At 48.0% G+C, this 19806-nt stretch overlaps 1 protein-coding gene across 4 annotated transcripts in view; it reads left to right on the top strand.

Annotated features, from left to right (window-relative positions):
• Nucleotides 1-17284, top strand: part of CTBP2 (C-terminal binding protein 2) — a 146412-nt gene extending 129128 nt beyond the window's left edge. For 3 of the 4 annotated variants that reach the window (XM_075348499.1, XM_075348500.1, XM_075348497.1), the window contains 3 exons: nucleotides 3106-3223; nucleotides 3381-3436; nucleotides 16599-17284. In XM_075348499.1, coding sequence (XP_075204614.1) covers nucleotides 3106-3223; nucleotides 3381-3420 — 158 coding nt within the window. In that variant the 3' untranslated portion in view covers nucleotides 3421-3436; nucleotides 16599-17284. Of the gene's footprint in view, nucleotides 1-3105; nucleotides 3224-3380; nucleotides 3437-4089; nucleotides 5264-16598 lie in introns of those variants that run through there. The other variant, XM_075348498.1, reaches the window with a different exon arrangement.
• The last annotated feature ends 2522 nt before the right edge of the window (nucleotides 17285-19806 follow it).

Genomic DNA, 19806 nt, shown 5'->3' on the forward strand with positions numbered 1-19806 from the left:
CAATCTTGCTTGTTTTTTGCGGGACGAGTTGTTATTTTAAATGAAATCATAAGTTTTACCATATAGTGTACTGGAAAACATCAAAAAAAATTCCAAGTGTGGAAAAACTGCAAAAAAAAAGTATGATCGCACATTAGTTTTTGGGATAGTTTATTCACGGTGTTCACTATATGGTAAAACTGATGTGTGGGTATGATGCCTGAGGTCGGTGCGAGTTTGTAGACACCAATCATGTTTAGGTTTACTTGTATCTAAGGGGTTAAAAGTATTCACAAGTGTGTCCAATAAAAGTGGCGCACGTTTTGCGCCATTTTTCGACACCCGTAGCGTTCTCATTTTTCAGGATCTATGGCTCAGTGACGGCTTATTTTTTGCGTCTCGAGCTGACGTTTATAATGGTACTGTTTATGCACAGATGCTACATTATGATTGCCTGTTATTGCATTTTGCGCAAAACTTGCGGCGAAAGTAAGACGGAATTTTGGCGTTTTGAATTTTTTTTTTTTACGCTACGCCGTTTACCGATCAGATTAATGGATTTTACATTTTGATAGATCGGGCATTTCTGAACGCAGCGAAACCAAATATGTGTATATTTTTTATTTTTTTTTAACCCTTTGATTTTCAGTGGGGTGAAAATTGGGTGATTTGAACTTTTTAGTTTTTTTTTATATTATTTTTTAAAACTTTACTTTTTTTTTTTTAATTTTACTAGACCCCCTAGGGGAGGATAAGGATCAGCAATCCGATCGCTTTGCCATATCTGTAGATCTCAGCTACAGAGCCGAGATCTGCAGATATGCTGCTTTAAGCCTGCTTTACACCTTCCGATCCAGCATACGATTTCGTATGCGATCGTAACCGCCCCCATTGTATGTGCGGCACATTCAATTTGTTGAATATGCCGCACAAATGATTAACCCCCGTCACACGTACTTACCCGTCCATACGACCTCGCTGTGGGCGGCGAATGTCTACTTCCTGGAGTGGGAGGGACGTTCGGCGTCACAGCAACATCACGCGACAGCCGGCCAATAGAAGCGGAGGGGCGGAGCTGAGCAGGACGTAAACATCCTGCCCACCTCCTTCCTTCCGCATTGCTGGCCGGGAGCCGCAGGACGTAGGTAAGATCTATTCATCGTTCCCGGGGTGTCACACACTGCGATGTACGATGGTACGATGAACAATCTGACATTCAATTCTAGAGAAATGAACGACGTGCGTGCGATGAACGTTTTACCGTTCAAACGCAATCGCACGTAGTTGTCACACACTACAATGTACCTTACGATGCCGGATGTGCGTCACTTACGACGTGACCCTGCCGACACATTGTAAGATACATTGCAGCGTGTAAAGCGGGCTTTACTCTGTGCTGGCACTATGCCGGCACTGAGAGAAAGTGACTCATGTTAGCTACAGGCGTCATCACATGACCCTGTGCTACCATGGCAACCACCGGAAGTCACGTGATCACGCACGTGACTTCCGGTGGGGGCGACGGTAAGTAAAAGTAATGGCGCATATACATTGCGGGGATTAACCTCACACGATCCGTGACAGGTATATCCATCATGGGTCGTGAAGGGGTTAATATTACTACTACTTTCATTGAGCAGTCATGTCTGTAGACGGAACACTGTGTCATCAAGGCCACGCCACAATGTCTGTGGACCTCACAATGTGTTCTTTGCTTATAAATCTGGCTGCCTGTTAGTAGCTGTGCCAGTTGTCTAGCTGGCCGGCTGGCTACCTGGCTTGCTATCTGGTTGGCTTTCTAGCTGTTTGGCTGACTGGCTAGCTGATTTATTAACTGGCTAACTAGCTGGCTGATCTGCTGGCTAGTTGGCTTTCTAGCAGGCTCGTTGACTGGCTAGCTACCTGGCTTGCTATCTGGCGAACTAGCTGGTTGGCTTTCGGCCTGTTGTCTCCCTATAAGGCCGGTTTGAGACGTCCGTGTTTAATCAGGTACCAGTCACACGCATGGTTATGGTTACACATGTGACATCCGTGTTTGCATACATGTGACAGGTACCGGAGAAAACGTGTCTGTGAAATAAGATTTTCCATATTTACCTGCTGTCTCCGCCTCTGCTGACCCCCGCACATTATATTCATCGATTATTCACCGCACTCAGGACCTTGAAGCCGGAGCATCGCGGGGATAGCGCTGGGGACAGCACCGCGTGGACAGGTGAGTAATCTGCAAGCACAGTGACATCTAGGAGGTCATAGGAGTTCCCAATGAACTCTGATGACCCCCGCGACCCTCGTGCTACAGCTTCACGGGTTCATCAGAGTTCATTGGGAGCTGTAATGAGTCCCCAAGATGTTCCGGCTTCCAGGTTCTCAACACGCACGCACGCGCGCACACACACACACACCCCCTGTATACTCACCCAGCGATGCGGTCCCCGGCACTGCAGTCCCCAGCGCTGTCCCCGCTTCCAGCTCCACGGGGCACTGAATATTCAGTGAATATAATGAGCGGGGGTCAGGTGCGGGAGGCAGCAGAGCCGGAAACAGCATCGCTGGCGAGAGGTAAATATAGAAAATATTTTTATTAAAAAGACCCGTGTTTTCTCCTGTGCGTATCACACTGATGTCACACGGATCACATCAGTGTATGATCCATTAGACACCAGTGCTGCCGGAGAAAAAACAGACATGTCTGCGTGTGTGCGTGCGGGGTCATGAGAGGTCACACAGTCCATGTGATTAACTGCAAATAATAACACGGGTACGTGTGGCATCCGTTTTTAAAAACGGATGCCACACATACCTGAAACACGGACGTCTGAAACCAGCCTAATGGAGAGTACATGAGGGTGGAAGTGCACTGGGGCGCATCAATGCACTTGGAATAAGTAGTCCACCTCCCTGACTCTCCCCAGGGCACTGCAGCCGTCACCATAATTACATCTTGGTAGGTAAGGAGTCCGCCGGACATAACATAGGTCACCTGAAGGTTTCTTCTTGTCAGTTATTCCTCCTCACACTGGTAGATGATGGTTTTCTTTTTCAGGCTCCTAATATGAACAGTTACTTTTGATGACCTTGATCTCTCTGTTCTCGATGTAAAACCAGATTTCATTTCTCCAAAAGGTCGAATCCCAGATAGTCTCCGAAACTGCGTGAACAAAGAATTTTTAGTGGCAACAACACAGTGGCCTACAATAGAGCAAACCGGAACCAACGTGGATCTAAACGGCGCCCCCTACAGGTGGGGAGTAGAATTATTATAGTGCACACTGTAGAATGAAGACTGGTGTCACAATTAATATATGACCAAGACCGCATAATGAAAATCTCTATTTTTTCCATATTATTACAGAATCAGCGATTTCTATGACAAGTGTGTCCCATTTCTGTTTCCTTAGGTCAGTGTGTGTGCAGCCTCTCCAGGGAGAAAAGCGCTGACCACAGCTCCCAGTATGTAAGTATCTCACAGGTCATGAAGTAGATCCCCCTCCCGGTCTCCCTAATGCCTGTTTCTCATGGTTCTGATCCTTAAAATAACACAAAGAAAACCTGAGCCCACACATATTAGGATATTGCATTAAAAAACCTTGTGTATGTGCCCGGATGTAGCATATAAACGTAATAAAGGGGGGATCCAAACTAGCTGCGAGATCCGAAAGTATCTATAGGCCGTCCTTCCCCGAGCTTTGGAGAGTCCGGCTCTGTTATTAGGGTTGATAGCTTTGATTCAATGGATTTGTGTCTTCTATGAAAAAACATATTGATCTAGAAAAAGTCAAGAACCCCCATGAGGCTGATGCTAATTACTCCATAGGGGAAATATTTCTTCCCGACACCACATATTGCACTCTCCTCCGCACAGAGACTCGTCGTCATCACCTGTAATATAAAGGCGTCCGGCCCCTGCTTCAAGAGATTCAATGAATTGACGATCAGATTGTCTTGTGGCGGAGGCTCATCGTTCGAAGTTTGATCACCTTTGTGCTGCAATCTATACATTCCTCTAATAAGCCTGGTCATACAGTGACCGATAGGCATCGTTAGAATTTTTTTTTTCATTTAAAGAGGTTGTCCAGGACCATAACTGACCTTTTTTTTTTCTTTCAGAAAACTTGCGATTATGTGCCTCTTTAAACAGCCATTGTTATTTTAGTAATATTACTTTTTATCAAGCTCTGGCAGCACATCCTCATTGCTACATACAGCTCTTGATGGGGTTAATCGACAAATTCCTCTCTCCTGACTTCCTGTGTTCTAGTACTATAAGTTCCATCATGCATTGCAGTAGCCTGTAAGCCAGCACAGATTACAGCTACCCAAAACTCCACCCGAATCCATCCTTCCTGTATCCTTAATCTGCCACATCTTATTGTGACACCAACTTTTGATGAGGAGAGCAAGATTACATCAGTGTCCCAGCTCTGCTACATCTAACCTGTTCTGCTACGTCTGATCTGCTCACTAAGATGTAACAGAGATAAACTCCATCGAATCTTCTGCCCCACATGCTGGGTATTTTCCTGCTGGGCGTGCAGGGACTCTTTCTGAAAGTCTTATTCAGCGCGCTCTTGATACTAGGGTTTCCCGTGCGGTGAAACGTGCCCACAGCACAATCAAACCGGGTGAGTGGTGATGGAACGTCAACTTTCCAGAGCCAGGAAGTTGATCAGACATCACCGCGGCAGCTGAGGGCCGGGTCACGTCACGGGTCACTGAACAAGCAAATATAGTGCCGCTCAGTTCTAAAATTGAAACACAAAAGTAGTTGAAAATACACTTGATTTATTGATGTGCAAAATATCGGAAGTAGTGGACAACCTCTTTAAAGTTTTATTACATGTGCACCCTTGGCGAGGTACAGTGCTCCATTACATCCAATTAGCATCCTCTATACTTCTGTGGAGGTCGCCTGAGCTGTAGCTTGTTTTTTCAAACGTAATAAGAATATCTGTGTATATAGATAATCAAAATGTAGATGTAGTTGCATAATTATCTGTCTGTCTATGTAGCAATTGCACAGACCTATAGTATAATTCAAAGTTGTATAGTCATGAAGGAGTTAACCAAAGATGATGAAGCCAGAATGTGAAGCTGCAAAAGGGTTATCAGTAATGTTCACACAGAAGGAATGTACGGGAGGCAGGCAATGTGCTGTGAGAAATTAAGGAGTAAAAGTACTCCCTGGTTAGCTTCAAGGTTATTCATGCTTACTGTATAAATGGATCTATCAGAATACACGAGTCAGTTGATGACGCTGGCTGAAAGAGAGAGCATGTCTGTGTGTTCATTGTCTTATATACATTGATATATTGGCACTGATATACAGCTAATACGGCACCGTCTCTGGATATCCCAAACGAAGACTCCATTAGCAGTCTTCAACCCAAATTCCTCCCTTGACACTTCCACTTTGCTTGATTGACAGCACTCACTTGTCCAGAGCCTGCTCTGTCTGAAAAGAAGCCCTTGGCTCTGCACATCCGCACTGACACTGCAGAAGCTGAGTATATTCGCACACAGTCTCAGTGCAGGGGTCCCACTAATTGGTAGAGGATGTGAGCACGATAGTTGCCGACACTAAATTATTACCTTGTCATTTGTCCTCCATAACGAGAAGCCGCTTTCCATGCCAGATCACAAATCAATCGTCCGATTATACTTATCCCTTTTTTAATATAGAGTTATATGATGTGTGCAGCTGTAAAAGCGTTATCTCCCATGAGATTGTTGTGTGCCCATCCTGCCCATAGAGCAATTGTGAGGTCAGGTACTGCAGACAGCACAAGGTTAGGAGACCGCCAATACCAGAGGAAAGAGAGTAGATTCAAAAGGATCTAGACACACTCGAATAATGGGCCGAGGAGAACAGTATGGTGTTTAACAGGGACAAATGCAAAGTCCTACATCTGGGTAAAAGAAATGTAAAAAGCATATACACTGTGTGCAGAATTATTAGGCAAATGAGTATTTTGATCACATGATACTTTTTATACATGTTCTACTCCAAGCTATATAGGCTGAGAGCCAACTACCAATTAAGTAAATCAGGTGATGTGCATCTCTGTAATGAGGAGGGGTGCGGTGTAATGACATCAACACCCTATATAAGGGGTGCTTAATTATTAGGCAACTTCCTTTCCTTTGGCAAAATGGGTCAGAAGAGAGATTTGACGGGCTCTGAAAAGTCCAAAATTGTGAGATGTCTTGCAGAGGGATGCAACAGTCTTGAAATTGACAAACTTTTGAAGCGCGATCACAGAACAATCAAGCGTTTCATGGCAAATAGCCAACAGGGTTGCAAGAAGTGTGTTGGGCAAAAAAGGTGCAAAATAACTGCCCATAAATTGAGGAAAATCAAGCATGAAGCTGCCAAGATGCCATTTGCCACCAGTTTGGCCATATTTCAGAGCTGCAACGTTACTGGAGTATCAAAAAGCACAAGGTGTGCCATACTCGGGGACATGGCCCAGGTAAGGAAGGCTGAAAAACGACCACCTCTGAACAAGAAACATAAGATAAAATGTCAAGACTGGGCCAAGAAATATCTTAAGACTGATTTTTCAAAGGTTTTATGGACTGATGAAATGAGAGTGACTCTTGATGGGCCAGATGGATGGGCCAGAGGCTGGATCAGTAAAGGGCAGACAGCTCCACTCCGACTCGGACGCCAGCAAGGTGGAGGTGGGGGACTGGTATGGGCTGGTATCATCAAAGATGAACTTGTGGGACCTTTTCGGGTTGAGGATGGAGTGAAGCTCAACTCCCAGACCTACTGCCAGTTTCTGGAAGACAACTTCTTCAAGCAGTGGTACAGGAAGAAGTCGGTATCGGTCAAGAAAAACATGATTTTCATGCAGGACCTAGTTAAGACTTGCAAGGTGCACAAAGGAGCAAATGTTGCATAATGGACCCCACATCATTCCCCCTCCAAATTGTTGTGACCACATATATTCCTGTAGGAATACATAATCTAATCTTCCAGTTATATTGCTCTACAGACTAGTGCCAGCATATACATCCACCAGGACCTGTATGCCATGCTTTTTTTTTTATGCTAGACCTATGTCGCACGTTTAAAGGCTTTTCAGCATAAGCACTATTCAGACGGAGCTTGCCGTTTTAGTTTACAACCCCTTGATCTCTTGTAAAGGCTGGAGCGACACTGTCCAAAACGGCATAAAGGCACCGCCTGATGCATTACCTGCAGCACGTGTCACACTGCCTGGTCCAGTGGTAATACGGTAGCAAGCTTTACCCTACTCCAGTTACCACCTGGCATTGAGTATAATGTGTACATTTAAAGTAATGGGGGAGCAGGGACTGAGTGCTCTTCCACCACCTATCCTAATGTGTATGGCCCACCTAAGAGACCATACAGCTACTGGAGGGTGGTCACTAACAGACACTTGATAACCGCTGAAGTGGTGAGGAGTAGGCATGGTTCTTTCATTTTTAAGATCCATTTTCAGTCTATGATTTTGAACATTTCCATTGATGTCTATGGCTAGATCTCCATTCCCACGAGCTTTCTCTAAGGGGCAGGAGCAACAAAATGATTTGTTTCATCACAAAACAATGGGATTGGTGCAACACTACAATTTTAGTCATTTGTTGGAAGCCAAAAGTCAACATGGAGCTCTTCTCTAATCTCACAGCTGAGGGTTTGTCACACTGTGAGACTTACCAGCATCCCCTTTATTAAGTCTTTGCTGCCCCCATGTGGTCAATTCTGTTACTGCAGCTATAGTTGCTGCTATCACAAACATAGCAGGTAAGGCTGCTTTCACACATCCGGTTTTTGCAGTGCGGCTCAATCCGGCTCAAAAACCTACGCAATGGATGCGGCGAAAAAAACTGATCCGTTGCACAAGTTTTTCCATGAGGCCTGGCCGTTTTTTGATGGATGCTTGATACTGAGCATGCGCAGTGCAAAAAAAACGCATCCGGAGGCTTGCATTGTAAATCGCGCCTCATCGCGATGCGGTTTTTTCGCCGCACCAAAAAACGTGCCAGGCAACGTTTCATCCGGCCGCTGCATGGGCTAAATGTACCGAATCCGACAAAAACCGGACGCAACGCAAGCCCATGCGGCACAATACGGCGTTAATGCAAGTCTATGCGGAAAAAAACGCAACCGGCGGCAAAAAAAAAGGTTGCGTTTTTTCTGCAAAGCGCCGTATTGTGCCGCTCAGCAAAAACCGGATATGTGAAAGTAGCCTTAGTGAATGTGCAGTCACCTGTGTTCTTCAAAGTAAAGTTTCCTTTTATTAGGGTAGCTGGAGATCTTCACTACAGGCGACGCAGATTTGGAATAAAAATGTGAAATTACATGAAGTGAGCAGTCAGCGATTCTCAACCTATATTCCTATGGCAGTAAAGGATTGAGAAAAGCATGGATGGTGTACGTCCCAACGAGCCGCCCTTCTGACAATCCAGCCTTAGGAAAGATACACAGAGATTTGTGGAGCATGGGTCCTTTAAAATCCATGTGAAAAAGAAGGGAATTTTGTTTACTTACCGTAAATTCCTTTTCTTCTAGCTCCAATTGGGAGACCCAGACAATTGGGGTGTATAGCTATGCCTCCGGAGGCCACACAAAGTATTACACTAAAAGTGTAAAGCCCCTCCCCTTCAGCCTATACACCCCCCGTACTGCTACGGGCTCATCAGTTTTGGTGCAAAAGCCAGAAGGAGGAAAAAATTATAAACTGGTTTAAAGTAAATTCAATCCGAAGGAATATCGGAGAAAAGAAACCATTTAACATGAACAACATGTGTATACAAAAAACAGGGGCGGGTGCTGGGTCTCCCAATTGGAGCTAGAAGAAAAGGAATTTACGGTAAGTAAACAAAATTCCCTTCTTCTTTGTCGCTCCTAATTGGGAGACCCAGACAATTGGGACGTCCAAAAGCAGTCCCTGGGTGGGTAAATAATACCTCATAATAGAGCCGTAACGGCTCCGTCCTACAGGTGGGCAACTGCCGCCTGAAGGACTCGCCTACCTAGGCTGGCATCTGCCGAAGCATAGGTATGCACCTGATAGTGTTTCGTGAAAGTGTGCAGGCTCGACCAGGTAGCTGCCTGACACACCTGCTGAGCCGTAGCCTGGTGTCGCAAGGCCCAGGACGCTCCCACGGCCCTGGTAGAATGGGCCTTCAGTCCTGAGGGAACCGGAAGCCCCGAGGAACGGTAAGCTTCGAGAATTGGTTCCTTGATCCACCGAGCCAGGGTTGATTTGGAAGCTTGTGTCCCTTTACGCTGGCCAGCGACAAGGACAAAGAGTGCATCGGAGCGGCGCAGGGGCGCCGTACGAGAAATGTAGAGTCTGAGTGCTCTCACCAGATGTAACAAGTGCAAATCCTTTTCACATTGGTGAACTGGATGAGGACAAAACGAGGGTAAGGAGATGTCCTGATTGAGATGAAAAGTGGGCAAGGCAAATGGCCAGGGAGAAAACGCCTGAGCAGAGCCCCACGACAGGAATATTTTCCACGTCCTGTGGTAGATCTTGGCGGACGTTGGTTTCCTAGCCTGTCTCATAGTGGCAATGACCTCTTGAGATAATCCTGAAGACGCGAGGATCCAGGACTCAATGGCCACACAGTCAGGTTGAGGGCCGCAGAATTCAGATGGAAAAACGGCCCTTGAGACAGCAAATCTGGTCGGTCTGGCAGTGCCCACGGTTGGCCGACCGTGAGATGCCACAGATCCGGGTACCACGACCTCCTCGGCCAGTCTGGAGCGACTAGGATGGCGCGGCGGCAGTCCGCCCTTATCTTGCGTAACACTCTGGGCAACAGAGCCAGAGGAGGAAACACATAAGGAAGCTGAAACTGCGACCAATCCTGAACTAAGGTGTCTGCCGCCAGAGCTCTGATCTTGAGATCGAGCCATGAATGTTGGGACCTTGTTGTTGTGCCGTGACGCCATTCGGTCGACGTCCGGCAACTGCGTGTCCCACCTTGGTGGTTGATGTAAGCCACCGCTGTGGAGTTGTCCGACTGAATTCGGATCTGCTTGCCTTCCAGCCACTGCTGGAACGCTTTTAGGGCAAGATACACTGCCCTGATCTCCAGAACATTGATCTGAAGTGAGGACTCTTGCTGAGTCCACGTACCCTGAGCCCTGCGGTGGAGAACAACTGCTCCCCACCCTGACAGGCTCGCGTCCGTCGTGACCACCGCCCAGGATGGGGGTAGGAAGGATTTCCCTTTTGATAATGAGGTGGGAAGAAGCCACCACCGAAGGGAAGCTTTGGTTGCTTGAGAGAGGGAGACGTTCCTGTCTAGGGACGTCGGCCTCCTGTCCCACTTGCGTAGGATGTCCCATTGAAGAGGACGCAGGTGAAACTGCGCGAAAGGGACTGCTTCCATTGCTGCCACCATCTTCCCCAGGAAGTGCATGAGGTGCCTCAAGGGGTGTGACCGACCTTGAAGGAGAGATTGTACCCCTGTCTGTAGTGAACGCTGTTTGTCCAGCGGAAGCTTCACTATCGCTGGAAGAGTATGAAACTCCATGCCAAGATATGTCAGTGATTGGACCGGTGTCAGATTTGACTTTGGAAAATTGATGATCCACCCGAAACTCTGGAGAATCTCCAGAGTAACGTTGAGGCTGTGTTGGCATGCCTCTTGAGAGGGTGCCCTGACCAGCAGATCGTCTAAGTAAGGTATCACTGAGTGACCCTGAGAGTGGAGGACCGCAACTACTGTAGCCATGACCTTGGTGAAAACCCTTGGGGCTGTCGCCAGGCCGAACGGCAGTGCCGCGAACTGAAGGTGTTCGTCTCCTATGGCGATGCGCAAGAAGCGCTGATGCTCTGGAGCAATTGGTACGTGGAGATAAGCATCCTTGATATCGATCGATGCTAGGAAATCTCCTTGGGACATTGAGGCGATGACGGAGCGGAGGGATTCCATCCGGAACCGCCTGGTCCTTACGTGTTTGTTGAGCAGTTTTAGGTCCAAAACAGGACGGAAGGACCCGTCCTTCTTTGGAACCACAAACAGGTTGGAGTAGAAACCGTGACCCTGTTGCTGAAGAGGAACCGGGACCACCACTCCTTCTGCCTTCAGAATGCCCACCGCCTGCAGAAGAGCCTCGGCTCGCTCGGGAGGCGGAGATGTTCTGAAGAATCGAGTCGGAGGACGAGAGCTGAACTCTATCCTGTAACCGTGAGACAAAATGTCTCTCACCCAACGGTCTTTTACTTGTGGCAGCCAGGTGTCGCAAAAGCGGGAGAACCTGCCACCGACCGAGGATGCGGTGTGAGGAGGCCGTAAGTCATGAGGAAGCCGCCTTGGTAGCGGCACCTCCGGCGGTCTTTTTAGGGCGTGATTTAGACCGCCATGCGTCGGCGTTCCTCTGATCCTTCTGAGGCCTTTTGGACGAGGAGAATTGTGACCTGCCCGCACCCCGAAAGGACCGAAACCTCGACTGTCCCCTCCTCTGTTGGGGTGTTTTTGGTTTGGCCTGGGGTAAGGATGTTTCCTTTCCCTTGGATTGTTTGATGATTTCATCCAATCTCTCACCAAACAAACGGTCGCCAGAAAATGGCAATCCAGTTAAGCACTTTTTGGAAGCCGAATCTGCCTTCCATTCCCGCAGCCACAAGGCCCTGCGTATTGCCACCGAATTGTCGGCTGCAACCGCCGTACGGCTCGCAGAGTCCAGGACAGCATTAATAGCGTAGGACGCAAATGCCGACGTTTGAGAGGTTATGGACGCCACCTGCGGCGCAGACGTACGTGTGAGTGCGTCAATTTGCGCCTGACCAGCTGAGATAGCTTGGAGTGCCCATACGGCTGCGAATGCTGGAGCAAAAGACGCGCCGATAGCTTCATAGATGGATTTCAACCAGAGCTCCATCTGTCTGTCAGTGGCATCCTTGAGTGAAGCTCCATCTTCCACTGCAACTATGGATCTAGCCGCCAGTCTGGAGATTGGAGGATCCACCTTGGGACACTGAGTCCAGCCCTTGACCACGTCAGGGGGAAAAGGGTAACGTGTATCCTTAAGGTGCTTGGAAAAACGCTTATCTGGATAAGCTCGGTGTTTCTGGACTGCCTCTCTGAAGTCAGAGTGGTCCAGAAACATACTCTTTGTACGCTTGGGAAACCTGAAACGGAATTTCTCCTGCTGAGAAGCTGACTCCTCCACTGGAGGAGCTGAGGGAGAAATATCCAACATTTCATTGATGGACGCAATAAGATCATTCACTATGGCGTCCCCATCAGGAGTATCAAGGTTGAGAGCGGCTTCAGGATCAGAATCCTGATCAGCTACCTCCGCTTCATCATACAGAGAGTCCTCTCGCTGAGACCCTGAACATTGTGATGATGTCGAGGGGATTTCATAGCGAGCTTTCTTAGTCGGTCTGGGGTTGCGGTCCGTGTCAGAGACCTCACCCTGGGATCCATGAGACACCCCGGGAAGACATTGCTGTTCCAACTGAGGGGGACCATGGGACAATGATTCTACAGTGCCCCTGGCTTGAGATGCCGGCCTGGACTGCAAGGCTTCTAATATCTTAGCCATAGTCTCAGAAAGTCTTTCAGTAAAAACTGCAAACTCCGTCCCTGTCACCTGGACAGCGTTAACAGGTGGATCTCCCTGGGTCACCCTTAGCAGAGACTCCGGCTGAGAAAGTGCCACAGGGGCCGAGCATTGCACACAATGAGGGTCAGTGGAACCTGCCGGCAGTATAGCCGTACATGCTGCACAGGCAGCATAGTAAGTCTGTGCCATGGCACCCTTGCTATTTGTGGACGACATGCTGTTGTCTCCTCTGAGCAATACAGGAGGGTATATAGACAAAAATCAACAGTGCACCATACAGTGTAAAGTATAGTCTATAATCATATAATCTATAAGTACACTTCTGCACTAGTGGGGCCAGCACCACAGGTGCTGCTTACCGCCCTTGCAAAGCGTTTGTGTGGGCACCAGAATTCCTGCCTGGGTCTCTTTCAGCTTGTCTGTCCTCTCCAGCGTTAGCAGAGCTGAGAGTAATGGCTGCCAGCGTCCTGAGGAGAGGAGGGAGCCGTGGGCGTGACCCAGAAAAAGTGCGGGAACTGGTGCCCCACTGTGCAGAGTGAGGGGGGTGGAGTATGCAAAGCATGCTCCAGCCCTCAGTGCTGCTGTACTGTAGCCATACCCTGTACAGCGTCCCGCCCTTCCCCTGACTGGCAGGGCTGAGGGCGGGAAGAAAAAGAGACTAGGCCGCAGAAGCCGGGGACTCGAGTTATAAGCGCGGCCGCCGTATAAGCGCGGTCGGCGCGGAAGTCCCCGGCGCACTAACAGTCCCAGCTGCGCCGCAGTGATACCCATGGCAGTGGCGGCCAGCGCGGCAGTCCCCCTACACAAACACACTCAGCGACGCTGAGTGTATAGTGGCACAAAACGCAGTCAGCGCTGCGGTCCCCGGTGCACTAGCACACCCAGCAATGCTGGAGTGTTGCTGTGCGCGGTCCCCACGGGGACCCAGAGTACCTCCAAGTAGCAGGGCCATGTCCCTGAACGATACCCGGCTCCTATCCAGCAGGGTCCTCAGGAGCTGTGGATGGAGCACGGTCTCCTGTGCCTGGAGACCGATGAGATCCCACTTCACCCAGAGCCCTAATTGAGGGATGGGGAAGGAAAGCAGCATGTGGGCTCCAGCCTCCGTACCCGCAATGGATACCTCAACCTTAACAACACCGCCGACAAGAGTGGGGTGAGAAGGGAGCATGCTGGGGGCCCTGTCATGGGCCCTCTTTTCTTCCATCCGACATAGTCAGCAGCTGCTGCTGACTAAGCTGTGGAGCTATGCGTGGATGTCTGACCTCCTTCGCACAAAGCAAGAAAACTGATGAGCCCGTAGCAGTACGGGGGGTGTATAGGCTGAAGGGGAGGGGCTTTACACTTTTAGTGTAATACTTTGTGTGGCCTCCGGAGGCATAGCTATACACCCCAATTGTCTGGGTCTCCCAATTAGGAGCGACAAAGAAAAACCAAACCCCAATGCAATCCTTATAGAGCTAAATAACACGACGTTCCTATAGCTGCTGTGTCACATCATCCCTTAAAATGGGTCTCCTGCCCTATATACTTTACAGGTACAGTATATTATAGTTATATAGATTATCGCTGCATAGGCCACACGCATGTCCTTGTCGTTCGCATGACATGTCTGTTTTTCTTCGGCATCACTGATGTCCCACAGACCCCACAGTGGTGTGATCCGTGAAACACGTACCAGAAAAACACGTACATAAAAATTAAAAAGCTTTTTAAACTCGCCCGTCCTCAGCGCCGCGGTCTTCAGCCGCTGCTGTCTCCTGCTTCCAGGCCGGCTACTTATGCTCATAAATATGCACTGCACAGTCGACCAGGAAGTAGCTGCAGAGGGGAGACAGCAGCGGCCGGACACAGCATCGAGGGAGACTTTAGCACCATGGACAGCCGCGGCGCGGACAGGTGAGGAAAACTGCCTGATCTCAGTGTATTATCACGGATAGCACACTGAGATCACACGTGTGCCAAAATCACGGCACACCGATGGACATACACACCTTTAATCACGTCCGTGAAAACAGTGTGTGGTTTTTCACTGACGTGTGAAGGGGGCCTTATATAATGTCCTGGGAATAAAGCCATCGGGGGTCTATGGCCGGATAATGTGATGTTCACAGGGCGTTCAGACTGGATGATGATGATAAGGCGGGGTGTAAATGCCGCTGTTCTCCTGAAACTGGTGGTGCTTTCCTCTTGTTCCTCTCCATTTGAGATATGGTCCCTGTATGTAAATCTAGTCTTGTTAGACAAGTGGGTGGGTTCCTTAGCTCACAGAGAAGAATTAAGGACCACCCACCATAAGACTACAAGTGGCCCCTGCCTCACTGTATGTATATCTCAGAGAAGAGGCACACAGACAAAAAAAAAACACCCATCCCCGCTTCAGGAGGACGGTAGAAGATGGAGTTTGAGAATTTTAATGCAAATTGCTGCAGTTTTGTATTTTTTTTTTATTATGCAATTTCAGTAAAGTGATTTAGAGTCTGGGATCAGAGGCCTCTTCTCGTCTTCGTAGGTGTAGTTGGATGGAGGTTGTAAACAGGGCACTGTCAGTTAGAGTGCACCCGTTCTTGATATAAACAATTTCCTTTTGTTTACAGCTCATTGCTTAAGAGACAGACCACCGCTGCTGAGGTGAAGCTGGACAAGGAGGTAGCAGCGCTCTCCAGCGCGATAAGAGCTTGTAAGCGCTGTGCATGTTCTGTTACTCAGCAGCAATGGTCGGCCAATAACTAAAAAGAAATGTTAAATATCTCAAGAATGGATAAAAACTTTAAAAGGCAATAAATTGCTTCTTATTTATAAAGTTGGGAATAACTTGGAGGGTAAGGCTGCTTTCACACATCCGGTTTTTGCTGAGCGGCACAATACGGCGCTTTGCAGAAAAAACGCAACCTTTTTTTGCCACCGGTTGCGTTTTTTCCCGCATAGACTTGCATTAGTGCAGTATTGTGCCGCATGGCCTTGTTGCGTCCGTTTTTTGACGGATGCGGCATATTTAGCGCATGCAGTGGCCGGATGGAACGTTGCCTGGCACGTTTTTTTGTGCGGCGAAAAAACCGCATCGCGACGGATCCGGCGCAATTTACAATGCAAGCCTATGGACGCCGGATGCAGCGTCCTGCGGCAAAAAACGCATCCGTCCGCCGGATCCGGTTTTTTGCACTGCGCATGCTCAGCATCAAGCCGCATCTGTCAAAAAACGGACGGGCCTCATGGAAAAACTTATGCAATGGATCCATTTTTTTCGCCGCATCCGTTGCAGAGGTTTTTAAGCCGGATTGAGCCGCACTGCAAAAACTGGATGTGTGAAAGCAGCCTTAGGTTATACGTTGTGGATCTCACAGATATGAATCCAGCTCATTCACATGAAGGGAAAAACCTTTAGGCTACATTCACACTTCGGATCCGTCGTTTTTTTTAGATGTCAACTGACGCAACGGATGTGTTACTTCACAGGATTATGTTCACAGGCATCATGTGAGAAAACTGATCCGTCGTGTCAGTTACATCCGCTGTGCGTCTGTTTTTGATGCATCTGTCGTGATCCGTTTGGCACTCCCATTGGGCTGTCCCAAACAGAAACATGTTGGGCGTGCTCAGTAGAGCATGACGGAATCCAGCACTGGATTCAGTCATGTGACAGATTACAGTGGAATCTAGCACCATAGACATCCATTATAGCTCTTGACGGAATCCTGCGCAGTGCGTTTGTTTTTTTTTTTTTGCTGCTCCAAAAAAAAAAAAACAAAACCCCATTACATTGTGCGTTCATACCGCCCAACGGTCAGCTATTCCACGACTGATCCGTCGTGCAGCAGATACTGTAGAATGCAACTCCATCCGTCACAAGCCATCTTTAATACAAGTAAAAAACTGATTCCTGCAAAGTATTTTACAGGATACCGTAATTCCTCAAGGCGACGGATTTAAAACAGAAGTGTGAATGTAGCCTCAGTTACAGAAATTTCTCCAACTAATTTCGCTTTATCCTAAATTTTCTATTGCCATAATCTTGTCTAAAGGACTTTTTTTTTTTTTTCTCCCATCTTCCATCCAGGACCCTGATCTGCTCCAGCCAGCCCTCCTGCAGTCAGAAGGAATAGCTCATGACCGGGGAAACCTTCCCCTCCTCATCCCTCCGTGCACACACTGTCCGGCTGCCTCATACAGGGCTGCCCTGCATTTAGCACTAGGAAGCGGCTCTGGCCACTGACTAATAAATAAAAAAAAAGGCTGTAACTCGGGACAATGGTCACAAGGTAACAAACCAGCACGACCACAACCTACCGGGAACCAGAGACGCCGCAGGTAGCGGAGCGAGCACATCACCCATCTTACCCTGCAACAAAAGTAATGTGAACCACAAACCATAGCCTACTGATCAGCGCAACCTGTGGAGGGATGGAGGGTTTTATACAGGAACGTCTCCACGGCCGGGACGTGACAGACACCGGGATGGATTAGTGTGATGTTTGTCTCTCGTTTGTCCTTACGCTCCACTGGCTCAGGAAATCTTAAGTCTATTGTCTACATAATAATAATAAGATATCTGTATTTTGTTATTCCGGATTCCGCTATTTTCTTTCTATTTCCATGTTACCTTTTAGGTTGTTGTAGAAGGGACTCTGCTATTTCTTCACTTCTCATTCTGTGTGTTCTGGGGTTTCATTTTTGAAATGGACTAAATTCAGGGGACGGACGATCCCAGTCACTTTGAAGCAAAATAAAATTTTATCAAATGTTTGCTGCGGCGGCTGGGTGTGTCTGGATGGCGGCGGCACGGCTTGGGTTGTATTAACTAGAGGCGGCGATGGGTACAATAGTGCCAAAAAAAAGTGCAACGAAGACCTTCATTTCTAGGGTCTATTCCAATTTTGGTTGACAAATGTAATGTGTGGCTTCTTCTATGGAAATGAGGTCATGGGCCAGAATAAAAGGCGATTACAACCGCAAACAAGTCCACACATGGAGGAAAAGATCTCCTGCTGGACTAGGGATCATTGTCTGGAGGCCAGTACAGCCTTAGGCTGGTTTCACACGTCCGTGTTTTAGGTACGTGTGACATCTGTTTTTAACACGGATGTCACACATACCCATGTTACCCTATTGTGCACTTTCACACGGAGACATGCCCGTTTTTTCTTCAGCAGCACGAGTGTCACACGGACCGCACACTGATGTGATCTGTGTGACATCAGTGTAACACGTGCCGGAGAAAACACGGGTTTTGAAATAAAGATTTTCTATAGTTACCTGTATCCAGCGATTCTGTCTCCGGCTCTGCTGCCTCCCGCTCATTATTTTCATTGATTAGTCACCGCAGTGAGCAGCTGAGAGCAGGAGCATCGCGGTGACAGCAAAGGAGACAGCACCGCCGACGACAGCATCGCTGGGGACATCGCTAGTGACAGGTGCGTATCCTGCCAGCAGTGTGTGTGCAGGGACGTCCAGGTCATCGGATTTCCCAATAAACTCTGATGACAACTCTGCGACAACTGCGCTACAGCGAGTGTCACGATGGTGACTTCAAGGGGTTCATGAGAGTTCATTGGGAACCCTGATGAGTCCCTGGATGTCACTGCACAAATTGCTGTATACTCACCTGTCACCGGCGCTGTCCCCAGCAATGCTGTGCTGTACCCAGCCTGTCCCCGCAATGCTCCGGCTTCCAGATCCTCAGGCAGTGAATAATCAATGAAAATAATGAGCGGGGATCAGGAGACAGCATCGCTGGCTACAGGTAAATATAGAACATCTTTTCATTACAGGGACACGTGTTTTATCTGGTACGTGTCACATGTATGCAAACACGTATGACCATAACCACGCGTGTCACTGGTACCTGATTAAACATGGACGTCTGAAACCAGCCTTAGGCCTTTCACACGTCAGTGAAAAATACACTGTTGAAGGTGCATATGCTCCTCCACGTGCCATGATTTTTGCATGTGTTAGTTGTGATAGCACACGGAGAACAGCAACTTTATACGCACCTGTCCCCAGCGCTGATGTCACACTTGCTTCCAGATCCGCAGTGCAGTGACTATGTAATAAGTGGGCACTGAAGCAAAACATAGCAGCGTATATAAAATAATTTTATTCCACAGATACGCATTTTCCCCGGTTCGTGTCACACCACGGTGTGGTCTGCGTGATATCCATGGTGCCAGAGAAAAACTGACTTGTCTCCATGCAGAACACACAGACGTGTGCACGCGCTGCACTATTGATTATAATGGGTCTGCGTATGTCCGCAATTCCGGTACGTATAAAAACAGCATCATACATAGCGGAATCACTGACATGTTCAAGGGTCCTAAAAAAAAAAAAAAAAAAAGAAATTTTTTTTTTTTAGCAACTTGAAGCTGCAATATTGTGCAGGGAGACATTTCTATTTTATTGGAGCAGAAAAGTAAAGTTTCCAAATGAAAAGAAGACTAAACCTAGAAATGCTTCAATTAAAAAAAAAAAATTAAAATTATATAATTTTTTCATTTTCAAATCGATTCCTTTCTATGTTAATTTTCCCCGGAACGCCAGTCATCAGCCTCCTCAGTGTCTTTGAATTTTCTGCAGCAGGAGCCTCCCCTCTCTACACTGTCTGCCAGTTTTGGGAAGGCAGAGGCCTTTAATCATCATCATCTGCAGGAGGTGAATGAGGCTGTGCGCACATCAGCGGTATTTTGCCACAAAGGCGGTACAGTTCAATACAGTTAAATGGAATTGCGGCAAGATAAGGTCACATGTGGCCGAAAAATACTGCTGATGTGAAACCAGCTTAACACTGATGTTCTCTGCAGAATTATGCAAAAATAAATAAATCTGGACAACCCCTTTAAAGGCCCCGTCACACTAAGCAACATCGCTGCTAACTAACAACTTTTGTGACGTTGCTAGCGATGTCGCTGTGTGTGACATCCAGCAACAACCTGGCCCCTGCTGTGAGGTCGTTGGTTGTTGCTGAATGTCCTGGGCCATTTTTTAGTTGTTGCTGTCCCGCTGTGAAGCACAGATCGCTGTGTGTGACAGCGAGACAGCAACAACTAAATGTGCAGGCAGCAGGAGCCGGCTTCTGCGGAGGATGGTAACCACAGTAAACATCGGGTAACCAAGAAGCCCTGTCCTTGGTTACCCGATATTTACCTTTGTTACCAGCCTCCGCCGCTCTCACTGTCAGTGCCGGCTCCTGCTCTCTGCACATGTAGCTGCAGGACACATCGGGTTAATTAACCCGATGTGTGCTGTAACTAGGAGAGCAGGGAGCC

Source organism: Anomaloglossus baeobatrachus, chromosome 5 (genome assembly GCF_048569485.1).
Source record: "Anomaloglossus baeobatrachus isolate aAnoBae1 chromosome 5, aAnoBae1.hap1, whole genome shotgun sequence".
NCBI lineage: Eukaryota > Metazoa > Chordata > Amphibia > Anura > Aromobatidae > Anomaloglossus > Anomaloglossus baeobatrachus.